The sequence below is a fragment of the Halichoerus grypus genome, chromosome 8 (assembly GCF_964656455.1).
Source record: "Halichoerus grypus chromosome 8, mHalGry1.hap1.1, whole genome shotgun sequence".
NCBI lineage: Eukaryota > Metazoa > Chordata > Mammalia > Carnivora > Phocidae > Halichoerus > Halichoerus grypus.
In genome coordinates, this window is record NC_135719.1 from 40,741,889 (window position 1) to 40,755,799 (window position 13,911).

The window sequence follows — 13,911 nt, forward strand, 5'->3', positions numbered from 1 at the left end:
AAGGTGAAGTCAGAAGGTAAATGAGCATATCAAAGCATGGGGCATGGGAAGATGTAAATCACCTTTAATAAGACTGGAGCTCCGCAAAAGTTAAGGTGCGGGCAGGAGCTGGGCACCCAGAAGGAGAAGGTACTGGCCAAGCTCTCTACTCCCTAGACACCATCCACCTCCTTCAGGGTTTTCAGGTGAGTCATGCATGCATGCTGGGGGAGAGAGGCTGCCTCCTCAGAACCCCCAGGGCCCCAGGGATGCGTGGTGCAGGACACAGAGGGCTGCCTGTGGACAAACAGTCCCAAAGGCTCTTGTCCAGCTCCTGCCTACTGCCAGGGAAAGGAGAAGAAGGTTACTTGGATTTCTGCCTTTGGGGTTCTTGAGACCAGGCTCCCACACTCACCTCTCTAGCATCTCTCCCCCAGAGCCTCCCCTGTTCTAGGACCTTTTGTGGCTCCCTGGCCTGCCCCATCAAGACCACATTCTTCCTCTGGCATTCAGGGTCTGTCCAGGTGGCTCCAGCCTTATGGCCACCATTGCAAGCCTACATAATGCATAAGCTTGTCATCATTTCCACTTTGTACCTTTGCTGTTCTCACCTGGAGGCTGCCCCCGCTTCTACTCTGCTGTTAAAGCTCAGCACACTTCACTTCTCCCCCGGCACCACCCCAGACCACACCGATTCTTCTTGTCTTGAAATTCCACCAGTAAGGACTGTCAGTCCCATTTCTGAGCACCTTAGCACACTCTCCATCTCTAAATGTTTCATTCATTCAACAAACACCCACCAAGCAGAATTGGCGACCTCCCACCACCTTTTAAATTCTCTTTGCCCAGTTTCACAAACTGGTCCCACACTTTGCTTTGACAGTACTGAACTTGCCACTTTTTCTCCAGAATATTGTGCTTTCTTCATGCTTCCATGCCTTTTCTCATGCTATTCCTCTGCACTGATGCCTTTACTTATCTTGACAGGCTGGAAAACTTCTAGTTACCTTGATGACCCATATCCAATGTCCCTTCCAGGTCAATGCCCTGATCGCCCCAAGCTGGGTCAAGTGCTTTTTTCCTGTACTGTCCTAGCCCCTGAGCTTCCTGCCGTCATGGCACTGACTGCATAACTATCAGTTACTCATCAGTTTCTCACACCAGCAAGTGATTTCTGTGATTGCAGGACTTAGATGGGGCCAGCAATTGAGCCGGTGGTCAGTAGAGCCTATCAGAAAAATGGGTCCTAGCCTGCGTGCTGCTCCTTGTCAGCTGGTAGACCAGGCACAGTCCCCCTGGGCCTCAGTGCCCCATCTCTCAAATCGAGTGGCTATGACCCAGAATTAAGAGATGCCAGGTAGGTGTAGGATGTCTTACCCATGGGAAGACCCACCTGAAGTGCATGTAACAGAAGAAGCCTATAGTCTGAATGAGGAGGAAGAACAAGAAGATGCTGGGCCGCAGGCATGAGGAGGCCCCTGGGGGTTGGCCAGGTGGGCGGGGCTTCTTGGTTGCTGCTTCCTGAAAGGGGACATTCTAAAGTCCTGGATCAGCTTCTCACCCAAAAGGAAAAAGGGGACCTGGGATCTGAGCCATGTGTGGGCTCTACTTCCTTTCCCCGGGCTTGGGGCACCCTGGCTCTCATCCAGGGAACTTGGAGAGGGGTCAGAGAACAAAGCATCCCCCCCTCTAGCTCCATCTGTGGGAACAGCTGGGAAGGCCTAGGGCCTGGGATCATCAGGGCTCTCTGAAGGCTCTAGAGATGAGAAAGAGAGAAGTAGAGAGCGAAAGACAAGGTGATGGTGAGGGCAAAGGTAAGAGCAAGATGGGGCACGGGGAAAGGAGGGCTTTATCACCGAGCTCTGAATACTCCTGTTTCCCTTCTGGTCACTGAGGGGGGTTGGACCCAAGGGTCTCCAGGGCCCTGCTGGCATCGAGAGTCTATGGGAGCCTCCAGAGGGCAGAGAGGGCAGAGAGAAGATCACATGTGTATTACAGACACAGACACTGGTGTGCCTGCCAGCAGTCCCAAGAGGGGAGCACAGGGCAGGAGGGCCTGGGGATGCAGAAGTGCTAGAGGAAGGGGGCCTGAGCCCGGACCTCAAGGATGGGGTCCTCATGGTACCCCTTCCTTCCCTCTCACCAGTGGGCCCTGAAGGTCCTTCTGCAGGAGGCTCAGGATCTGGGCCAGCTCTAAGAAATGATGCTTGGTGCCCACAGGCAGATAGAAGAGCTGGGCTCTTGAGGCCACGTGGGCAGCTGCATCCCTGGTGGGGGGTGGAAACCAAGGGAGATGACTCATTATGCCTTCTGGTTGCACCCAAACCTCCTAACCATTTCTCATAATCCCTAACAGCAGCACCTGGTGGAAAACAGGCACCATCCACAGGGCACCTTCTTAGGGGCTATCTTCTTTCTCCAAACCTTCTTCCTGTATCCTCAGACAGCTTTAGCTCAGAGAAAGGTCCCCTTAAAGTTGTCTGTCTCAACTCTAGCCTCCCTGGGCTCTGCTTTCCATCCCCAGCCCCCAGGGGATTTAGTTCCTCTCCCTCTTCCCATGTCCCCACCCCCAAGCATCTAGATGTGGGTGAGGCACCCAGAATCCAGCATCTAGCCTGAAGCTTTCCTCCTCTGTGGCATCAAGGTGACCTCCCTGTCCCCAGAGTTCTAGAGGTAGCTCCTGAGGCTTGGCCTAAAGTGGGGTGTTGGGGGGCTGGAGGGGGGGCAAAAAGAAGTCAGGGACTGCGCCCCCCCTTCAGCTGGGCCCAATCTTGGTTATGGTTCCTCCAAGAATGTCATTAAAACATCCCTTCTGTGGGGCGCCTGGGTGGCTCAGTCAGTTAAGCATCTGCCTTTGGCTCGGGTCATGATCCCAGGGTCCTGGGATCGAGCCCCGAGTGGGGCTCCCTGCTTAACAGGGGGTCTGCTTCTCCCTCTCCCCCTGCCTGGCTCCCCCTGCTTGTGCTTTGTTTCTCTCTAATAAATAAATACAATCTTAAAAAAAAAAAATCCCCTCCTTCCAGGAGCTGTCACTGAAGGAGGGCTCAGATTTATCAACTTTCCCTGGGCAAGTGGGGTGTCTGATAGGGGCTCTCATGAAGAGTCCCTTCCAGGGAGAGTTACTTTTAAACTAGGAATTTCAGACTTTAAACTTGATTCAATTAAATTCAGGTCAACTGGACAAACCTAACTCTGCCCCAGCCCCTCCTTATGTGCCAGACTTTGTGCCAGATGCTCAGGAAGTGAAGAAAGGAATAGGGGGCCAATGGAGGAACTTGAGGCTGAGCAAGTGGGTGGAGCAGGGCTTCTCTGTCCCTCCCCCAGGACCCCTCCTCGCAGGTGCCCTTACCTCATCTCTTGCAGGTCCTGGAGCAGAGTCCTCTGTCCATGGAGCAGGGCGCTGACCTTGGCAGAGTCCTGCAGGAGTGCCGCCCTGTTCTCTAGGGCCCAGGGCACAGCCCCTCTCTTCTCAGAGTCCCTTTTCCCCAAGGACACTGTAGCCCTCTTCCTTCTGGAAGTCCTTGCCAGCTTGCCTGGCCCCTCGTCAGTTTAGACATTATCCGACACACTGAGTTTCTCCTCTGTCCAGCTGGGCTTCTGGATTCCCCCTCCTCTCAAGCCCCTCCCCCTGAGGGTCATGGGCTTTCTGCCCTTTGCAGAAATGGTTCTGCCCCCGAAGGAGGCAGAGGCCCAGTTCAGTCCTCTCCTACCTACTACCCCCAGGGCACAGTCCAAGACGGGGCCAGTGCTGAACAACTCTCAGCGCTTGGGCCTCTGATTTGCTGAGTGGCCTGGAGAAGTGACCGCCCCTCTCTGGGGTGGGATAGAATCTGGCAGGAGGAGTTCTGGGCCTGGAAGCAGGATCAGAGAGGCCTGGCCTTGGGGTGCGGCACCATCCCCACTCCCCACCCCCACCCCCAGCAACCCAGCCTCAGCTGCTCTGGCCTGAGGACACAAGTTGAAAGGCCTGAGCTGCCAGAGCCCAGCAAAGCTCCCAGGAGTCACGGGTCTCTTCTGCCCGGCATCTCACATCTTGACTGAGTCCAGCTCTCAGGCCCCGGGCTGGGCGTGCCATGGGGCACGGCTCCTTGGAGGGGAAGCCAGGATGGCAGTGGAGATGAAACAAGGATTCTGGTGCATCTGAGCATTAAGCAAGCCGTATGTGAACCAAATCACATGTGGAGCTACATGCAAATTAGCACCCAGTCTATTTCTGGCACTTGTCTACAGCCTGTGTCCAAATACCTGGCATCTCCTCTCCGCAGCCCCAGCCGCGTGGATCCGTGGGTATGTGCTCGTGCAGGGCTACCCTCCCGCACGCTCCCCTGCCTGGCAGCTCCACCCCATCCTGCCACCTGCAGCCCCGCACCCCCCCTCTCCTTTCCCTCCAGACCTTGGGGGAGACGAATTCCCAAGTATAGTGCTTGTTCCTCCTTCTGGACAGAGGGAGCCCACTGGTGCCAGGGACCCAGTGCCTGAGGGAGCTTGCTTTTCCAGGCCTGCAGGCAGGGTCTTGGGTGCCCAAGGGGCCACTCACCCAGGCTCCCGTAGGCCTCGTGTGGCCTGGGGACCCCAGCTGCTTCTTCCATTGCCTCTCAGCCTGGGCCAACTGTTGGGACAGACCCTGGAGAGCCTGCAGGATCTGGCGGTGTCTGCCCAGCGTCTCCTCCAGGCCAAAGCTTCTTTCCCCTGGAGATTGGGGCAGAGCTGGGACATGCGGCCAGCTGCAGTGAGATAGCAGATCCTATCTTTTGGGGGCTCCTTGGAGAGGGGGAGCAGAAAGTCATGGCTTCTGCCTCCAAGACTCCCCTGGAAGGATTTGCCTGGGTGGTGAGGTGGGGATAAGACAAAGTAGCCGGGACCCAGGGTCTGCTAGATATGGCCTCCTTAGACCTTCATCTCCCCATTAGTTAAAGGACTCCTGGTTTGAAGGGAAGAGGATCCTGTGGTACTCAAATGGGCCCCTGCCCCACCTGCCTGCTCCCTGGGTCCCTACCCTCTTCCTGGACTTCAGAGCTCGGCTGTGGAATCGCATCCTTCCTGGGGCCCAGTGCCAGCTTTGCCCGAAGCCCTTCCAGCTGCCTCGCCAGCCGGAGCTCCTCCATCTCCAGAAAGGCCTGGGGGGGAGGCTGGAAAAAGAAGATAAAACTCAGGCCTGAAACCCATGGGAGATCTGCAGGTGAAGGGAGCTTTCCCACGGGGCCTCCAACCCTCCTCCTGGAGCACTCCAGCTGGGTCTCCCTCAGCTCAGCCCCTAGGCCCTGCGGTTTCAGCCCTGCTGCTGCTGATCCCCACACCCTTCCCTCCTGCCGCTGCCCCAGCTCCCCAACTCTCTCAGGACTCAGACCTTTGTCCCCGCTGCTCCTCCTCTCAGCTACCTCGCTCGGCCCTTTCAAGCTCATCTCTTCCAGGTGGCCTTCCCTGCTCCCCCTGGCCGGTCAGGGCCCCTCTTCCATGCTCCCGCAGCCCCCAGCCAGCTGGGGAGATGCTTCGGGACAGGGCCTAGCTCTAGGTCACCTCTGGCCCCCAGCACTGCCCAGAACAAGGCCTGGCCTGAGCAGAGCTCAGAGAGATAGATAGATAGCTGTAGAGATAAAGGCTGGGACGATAGGACTGACTGCACGTGATGTGAGCAGAAGCATCTGGGGCGGGGAGGGGTCCCTGGGCTGTCTCTCCCCTGAAGGCCGGCCCAGGGCTGGCATTACCTTCAGACCCGGCTCACTCAGACTGAAGGTCAGGAAGGACAGGATGTCATGGTCATCTGGAGAGGGGGGAGAGAAGGGAAGGTAAGATGCCCCCCTCCATCCAGCCGCCCACTTACTCAGCCCCGCCCCCCCAGGCTCCATTATATTCCAGGCAGGCAGGAGACCTGGGTGACTTTGGGCAGCTCTATCCCTCCTCTTGCTCACTTCATAAGAAATGTGTGAGGGTCAGACAAGCAGATGGGGGGACTGTGAGGGTTGACCCACACACAGAGCCAAAGGTGGGCCACGGTGAGTGGCTAGAGCCAGGGCAACAGACTGGGTGACACCCTCAGGCCCCAGAGCATGGCTGCTACTGGTAGAAGCAACCACGCAGTGACTGCCTCCTCAGCATGGCTCTGACCATGTCACTCTCCTCCTCAGAAACCTCCCATGGCTCCCTAGTGTCTAGAGTCTAAAGACCAAAGTCCTAGCCTTCAAGAGCTCCCACTCTCAGATTGCACCCTGCTTTCCAGCTGTGGGTCCCTCCGTAGACTCTTCATTATGTTATATCCTTTTGTTCCAGTTCCGTAAATGTCCCTCATGGCTGTCCCTCTTCCACTTGCCCCACAGTTCCCAGCTAGGGGCACCTATGGGGCCATCACTGGATTAAAGACTTCTTGTGCTTTATCCTATTTGAGACTTTCAGCAACTCTGCAAGGCAGACATGAGCTTCCCCGATGGTAACAGAGGCCCAGAAGGGGCTCGTGCATGACTCCCCAGGCCACATAGAGGGGAAGTGGCTGGCCCACACCCAACCCAGAGCTCTTTAGAAGGTGTGCTCAGGATGGGTCATGGGTCATTAGGTATCACTCCTCTGCTTTTACCTGCCCAGAAGGTCCTCACCTGCCAGGGTGCTGGTGGCTGCCGAGACCCCAAAGAAACCTCCAGGAGCCAAAAGCAGGGGCCCCATGTCAACGCAGACCTCATCTAGGTTGTTGGGAGTGAGGCCACTGTTCAAAGACACCTGAGGGGCACAGAGGACTGAGCCCCTTGCGCATGGAACCCCCTCCTCTCCCCTGACCCTAGCATCATCTCCACCTCTGAGTCACTGACTCCCCTGGTTGTAAAGGCGGCCACAGGGCCTGGTGTCAGAATGGTGTGGAGGGACGCGCTCACCTGGTCTCGCGCTAGCCCTCCTAAGTATGTGCTCTGGGGGTTAGCAATCTGTGCAGGGAGGAGGGTCCCACGAGAGCGCTGCCCATATGTGCCAGGGACACCATGTGGTGTCCCGGGCACAAATCTGTTGGGGTCATGGGTGCTCACATAGCAACTCTGTAGCTCTGAGCCCTATGGTCTGCCCCTCCCTGCCCAGAGAACCTGCAAAAGCAGGAGGGGCTACTCACGCGCAGCCTCTGCCCCCAGTAGGTGATCCGTGCTCTGAAGGGGTACGGCAGGTTGCGGAAGTCCCGGTGGCAGGAGCCCAGCACCCCACTGGCTCCGTCCCTGTGGGCACTTAGAATCCAGCCTGGCCGCACAGGACCCAAGGCCGGGCCAGTCGGGGCGGTCCCAGAGGCCGTTCTGCGCGGGCCTGCGGCACCCCCACCCTCCCCACTGGGTGACCTGGGACGGGACAGGTCCCTGTGGTCTAGCTTGAGTCTCCCTTGCTGTAGTGTGCTTCTTTAGCAGGAGAGAGAGGAGTGGGAAAGCAAGCCTTGCCTGGCAGAGTGCTGGGACTCGGAGTTTACAGAAGACGCCAAGGCCTCCCTGTGACTTTTCTCTCGGGGGACAGAGCCTGGACCAACAGTGGAGTTCTGCCCTCAGTCCCCCAGGCCCACTGCATCCTCCCACTGTCCCTCCCTTAACCTCCACGTGCCCCTGCGCCTCTGGAAAGGCTTCTCCAAGCTCGAAGCAGCAGGACAGACTCAGGACGGGCAGCACGAGCCGAGGTCTGTGGGCGGAGGGGTCCCTAGGGTCTCCGGGCACACAGGCTCACAGACCAGCGCGGTCGCTGCTGCCTTCAGCCAGGAGGGAGGCGGCACAGAGCAGGGAGAAGCCACAGCTCCGGAGAGCAGCCCGTGGCACCTTGGGCAAATTACCACATCCTTCCAGACCCGAGTTGCCCCATCTTTAAAATGAGGATAATAATTGAAACTACCTCATAACATTGTTATGTTATAACTAAGACAGTGAGTGCAAAGTGCTTGGCGCCGTGCCCGGCACACCGGTAAGCTCTGCTCCATAAACGCTAGCAATTATTCTAATTGTTATGAGCTAAGGGATGTTTGCTAAGAGACGGTGAGGAGGCAGCCGGGCCCGGGGTGGGACGGGCAGCCACGTCACCCTGGAGAAAGGGAAGGCACTGGCAGGCGGGCAGCGGACGCAGGGGCGGGGCGTGGGCCATCTGGCCTCAAAGCTCAGCTCTGCACACAGCTGTGTGACCTCGGGCAAGTCACTCCACCTTTCTGGGCCTCAACGTCCTCCCTGTAATCAGGGACTAATAATCCCCCCTTCTCCAGAGTGTTGCTGATCAGATGAGATGTTGTGAGTGACAGTGCTCAGCACAGGCTCTCCCCTGTGTCGTTTCACACCCGGCCCCCCAAGGGGGGGCTGTTAGGTTGAATGAATTGAGGACTCGGTGGGGCAGTTCCGGGGGAAGTGCAAGCAAACTCCGGCCCCTGCCCCGGAGGAGGCCCAGCTGGGACCAAGCTGGAGGGAGCCCGGGGCAAGAGGCCCAGGGCGGGGTGGGGGTGGGGGGGCTGTCAGAGGCTGGGCCAGGGGCACGAGTCGGCGGTGTGGGTAACTGCTGAGGCTCTCATGGCCCAGGAGAGGGGTAGGGGTCCGTCCAGACAGGCCCTTACCCGGGCGGCTCGTAGTGAGTGTGTCCATCGCTGGCCAGCACGCTGACGGCGGGGCTGTTCTGCACGGGATGGGACAAGCAGCCTGAGCCGTGGGCACAGGGAGGAGCGTGGCGGTGTGGATGGGAGGGGGCAGATTACGACTCACCTGGGTATCCTGGGCCGAGGAGTTGAAGAGGATCCCGATGCCGTCCCACGAGGCCGGCCCCTCCAGGACAGAGCCTACTTGGCCCCTGCCCTGAGTGTACCACACGGCCTGCGGGTCCCCAGTGGCTCAGCCCGGGGGTCCCTCAGGACACCGGAACCTCGGGCTCCCCACCCGCCTCCCTGCCTCACCCCATCTGCCCAGCCTTGGTTGGGGCCACTCACCATGCCCTGGGCTCCCCGGCGCCCCGGCCCGGTCACCCTCATCTGCACCTCCACCTCCCAGGCAGAGAAGAGGACGGGGACCCTGCTCCACACGGCGCCGCTGCGGTTCTGCATGGATGGGGCCAGCCGCACCTCTTCCAGGCCCAGTATGGCATCTGTGGACCAGGGCAGCTCAGGCCCGGGGCCCCACCGTCCCCGCTTCCCCCATCATTCTCTCTCTGGCCTGGGCTGGGCCAGGGGAAAAAAGGAGGTAACATCAAGGCCTGCCAGGAAATAACAGGCCAGCTGTTGGACACGGGAACCCCAGCACAGCTGTGGGGGGGGGGTTCGCCAGGGGAGGGCAACAGATGCCAGATCCACGGGGTTGGGGGGACGTTTACCTGCCTTCTCACACAAGCCTCACCACAAATCTGTGCAGCCTGCTTTTAAAAGACCCCATTTTACACACAAGGAAACTGAGGCTCAGAAGAGTTAAGGAACTAAGTGGTTTGGAACTCAGCTCCATCTGGTTCCAAAGTACAGCTGACCCTTGAACAACACAGCTTCGAAGGGCACAGGTCCATTTATAGGCAAATGTTTTCGATAACTGCAGTATGATACTGCAAATGTATTTTCTCTTCGTTACGATTTTTTTTTTTTTTTAATTTATTTATTTTAGAAGGAGAGTGTGAGAAGGCACAAGCGTGAGCAGGGGGAGGAGCAGAGGGGGAGGGAGAGGGAGGGGGAAAGAATCTCAAGCAGATTCCGTGCTGAGCGTGGAGCCTGATCCCAGGACCCTGAGATCATGACCTGAGCCAAAACCAAGAGTCGGGTGATTAACGGACTGAGCCACCCAGGTGCCCCTCGTCCTTATGATTTTCTTGATAACACTTTCTTCTCTCTGGCTTACCCTATTATAAGAATCCAGTATATAATACATGTGTTATAGCACATATATAAAATATGTGTTCCTTGACTGTCTGTGTATCAGTAAGGCTTCTGGTCAAGCTATTAACAGTTAAGTTTTGGGGGCATCACAAGCTATACCCTAATTTTCTACCGTGTGTGGGCTCGGCTCCCCCAACCCCTGCATTGTTCAAGCGTCAGCTTTTTCCACCACAGGAGAGATTTGTGTCTACCCCTTTCTGTGTCTTAGGTAGGAAACAGTCCCTGTAAAGGAAAAGGACGTGCCCAAGGCCACAGGCCAGCAGAGTGCTTTGCTAGGACAGTCACGCTGGGGTTCAGGACTCCAGGCTGTGGAAGCCTGGAGAGACTCCAGTGTGGCCAAATGAGGCTGGGGGCTTCCTGGTGGGGGGACCTAGGGGACATTCCAAGGTGAGGAAAGCATGAAAGCAAAGGTGGGAACTGGCTGGCAGGACTGTGAGGAAAGGGTGGAGGATGGAGTGTGGGTGTGAGAATTCTCAGTGGCTGTAGCTAGGGGAAGACCTATGTGGAAGGAGGAGGGAAAGGGGAGAGAAACTGAGGCAGGCTTGGCAGGAATCAGGGGAAGGGAGATCAGAGGTCTCACCCCAGCTGGCTCCCCACCCCTCTGATCTGCCAGCCTGGAACCTGGCCCAAGGCCCAGGCCTTGCCAGGACTTTCCGGAGACTGCTAATCCAGGCTGTTTGCTCAGCAAGGCCGGGCTGGGGGCGGGGAGGCTCAGACGCTGTGAGGCCAAATGTCCTGGGGGCCCTTAGAGGCCACCACTGCGTCCGAAGTGACTTGAAGGAGGCAAGGATTGTCCACTGTATATGACACTTATGCATTCAGCTTTATGTGGATTGTCCATGAGACCTCATCCCAAACTGCGGGCTCCTTGAGTCTGACAGCCCTGTGTCTCTGGGCTGGGCACAGAGGGGCACGGTGGTGGAAGTCTGATGAAAGGATGAGTGAATGAATGAATGGACAAGATGAATATCACTGCGTGATCTTGGAGAGCGTGCTCCTGCTCCCCTGTGTGGTCTGGGACCCTCCAGACTTGACCGGGCCCAGAACAGGGAGTGTTGGTTGTATAGGCCCTGCCATCGTAGGCCTGAGGCAGAGCCTGGCTTGGTGCTGTGAGAATCAGCCCCTTCCTTTGTTTACCTCCTGTGCCTCTGTGAGGGAAGATTGGGCCAGAGACCCTCCTGACAAGGCCTGTCATCTTAAAGGGATGTTTGTTCTGGTCTCAGTCAGGAATCGTGCCCTGTCTCAGAACTTCCCTCTCATAGACACAAACACATAATGGATCTGCTTTCTCTCTTTGCTTTGCCTGCTAGGTGGCTCTGAACCAGATCCATGGCCCAACTCTGAAGGGCGGGCAGACCGCACAGCATGTTTTGGTGACAAGCCATGTTCCTGGACTCATCTCCTGCCTCAGCTTTAACTCCTAATCTTGTTCATTCCTAATTTAAGCTCCTCGGTACTGCCTGGGTCCTTATAAGTCCTCAGAAAGCCTTTTTGAGGGGCGCCTGGGTGGGTTAAGCGTCTGACTCTTGATTTCGGCTCAGGTCATGATCTCAGGGTTGTGAGATTGAGCCCCACATCAGGGAAAAAAATCCTTTTTGAAGGAGATCGAGTAGAAGACAGACTCTGTAGGCCTGGGCTTGGAAGTTCCCGAAACTAAGATGCTCTCACGCCTGCTTCCACCCAACACACACACACACAGGGCAGAGCTGGTGCCCTCTCTGGCAAAACAGCTGGCCATGAGGGTACCTCCTTTCAGGCAGTCCCAGTTCTCCTGGAGGCAAGGAGCAGGGAGGAGGGAGGCGGGTGCTGCTCCAAGTTGCCTTGTGTCTGTGTGTCTGAGGCTCAGCATGTGAGCGAGCATGTGTGTACTTATGGGTCCAAGAGGCAGAGGAAGAAGAGGGGTCCAAGGAAAGGCAAAAGGAAAAGAGGGAAGTCCTAGCGCAGAGAAAGAGAGAGGCAGAGAGGAGAGACTGAGACTGGTGGATGGGGGTGGGGTTGTGGCGGGTGGAGGAGGAGACAAGCCATCTTGGGCAGCGGCTGGTACTGGCAGGCCCGCTCCCCACCAAGTCACAGCCACCTAGAGCTCGTCAGCCCCTCCAGAGGGTCCCCACCCCGCCCCTCACCTCCATGATGACTCCAGAAGGGTATTCCAGCCCCAGGCAGCGCCAGTCTTGGTCCTTTGAAGCTGAGCTTATACTCAAACCTTCTCCGAGGAGGACTGGCCCCCTCAGGGCTGTGGGGGCCCAGGAGCAGGAGGAGGAGAAGGCAGAACAAGGGCTCGGGGCCACCGACCACCAGCGTTGTGAAGGGATCTGGTGTCCGGGCCCCTGGGAGGAGCTATAGCTGGGAGGCCAGGGAGGGGCTCCGGGGACCGGGCCAGGGAGGGAGGAGCTGGTTTCTGGCACTGTCCTCTCCCTTCATCCACGACACAGACATCCTGTTCCTTCCAGGCCTGACCTCAGGCCCAGCCTCTCCCTCACCTCCAACCTGGCCCCTGACCTCTCGCCCACCTGGTTCTGCCCCTGTTCCTGGGCTCAGGCCATCTTCCCGCCTTCTATCAGCTCCAGCAGCCGTAAGGCCTCAGGGATCACAAGGACAGGCCCCGGCCCTCAGCAGCCCTGGCCTCTCCCCTTGCTCAGGACGGGCCTCCACCTTCTGCCTCCTTCCTGCAGATAGGTGACCCGACTATCTGAACTGCCTGGTCATCCTTGGCCTTACCTGTCCTGCTTGCTCCGCGGGGGCGCTAAGCTCAGTCCCACATTCACAACACTCACGCCTCCAAGCAGCCGCGTTTCCTCCATGCATAAAGTACATGAAGAAAAGAAAGGGAGTCCTAACAGACAGAGCAAATAAATGCAATGTGTGGACCTTGTTTGGAGTCTAATTTTAACCAACGGACGGGGGAAAAATGAGACTGTTGGGGGAAATCTGAACAATGAATACTTGATTAAAATAAGGAGGTATTGTTAAAGACCTAGGAGTAATAATGGTATTGTGGTCACATTTTTTAAAAAAGTGTTTTGTCTTTTAGAGAAACGTAAGAAAGCTGTACCAATGAATTGATATCTAGGATCTGCTTCCAAGGGTCCCGGAGCTCAGAGCTTGGTGCGGGGGGAAGGGGGCATGGAGGGCACAGGATTGGTCTGGAGCTGCTGTTCAAGCTGGATGGTGAGGATGTGGGCGTTCATTAGAGTCTTCTCTCTACTGCATATGTTTATATGATTATTTCCATACTAGAAATGTTTAAAAAAAGAAATCCTATATTTCAAATATTTTCACTCAAATAAATGTTCATTTTCCCGAGTGGCTGGCTCATTTGCCAAGAAATCTGGCTAGCTGAAGTTTCACTGTACTTTGTAAGTTCCCAGTAGGATTAAGTTACTGAAGCTCTACAAATTAATTAAAATCAAGGCGATAAGTGGAAAATTTTAGGACACACTAAAAGGAAACCTTCATTTCTCAACAGTAAGCCCTGGGCCACCTCCACCCACTGTCCCCCTCCCCTTCACAGCCCCAGCCATGCTGTGAAGGGCAGCATGTGGATAGGCGTGGCCCCGCTCCCTCGCCCCCCACTCAGTCCTTCTCGCTCCCGCCTTCACTGCCTCAACACAACAGCTCCAGCGAGGCCTGACAATGACGCTCTTCTTTGCTTCTAGTGGACACTTCTCAACCTGTCTCTGCCACGTGGAACGCCGCGAAACATCCGCTCCCCTGGCCCTGGCGGCCTGGGCCTGGCCCCTTAGCGGCTCCTTTGCCACTGTCCTTCCTCCCCGGCCCCTCACGCTCTGGCTCCTTGTGCTTGCGCCTCTCACTCTCCACCTGCTTCCTGGCCAAGTTCGCCTGTGCCCACGGCCTCCAGCACCGTTTCTGTGCTCATGACCCCCAAACCTCTGCTGTCAACCAGGCTTCTCCTGGAGCTGGAGGCCTGAATGATGTCTAACTCTGCAGGGGACATCTCCGCTTGGATGTCCCAAAGGCCCCCAGACAACACACCCATACTAAACTCCTGATCTCCTTGTCCAGGGCTAGGGTCTCAGGGGTGGCAGCCCCTACCCCGTACCTGGTCAAACCAGAGCAAGCTCTTCAATCTGCTCTTG

At 56.9% G+C, this 13,911-nt stretch overlaps 1 protein-coding gene across 1 annotated transcript; it reads right to left on the minus strand.

The window, feature by feature from the left end:
- Positions 1-48: 48 nt before the first annotated feature.
- On the minus strand, positions 49-13,769 carry LMAN1L (lectin, mannose binding 1 like). The gene is made up of 13 exons (XM_078078934.1): positions 13,634-13,769; positions 11,938-12,141; positions 8,888-9,042; positions 8,522-8,580; positions 7,067-7,166; positions 6,567-6,687; positions 5,685-5,740; positions 4,976-5,108; positions 4,517-4,668; positions 3,329-3,396; positions 2,123-2,246; positions 1,373-1,500; positions 49-320 (listed from the first exon to the last, which is right to left on the minus strand). Exons 1-13 carry the CDS (start codon positions 13,767-13,769, stop codon positions 191-193), a joined length of 1,566 nt encoding a protein of 521 aa, XP_077935060.1. The 3' UTR covers positions 49-190.
- Positions 13,770-13,911: the final 142 nt, after the last annotated feature.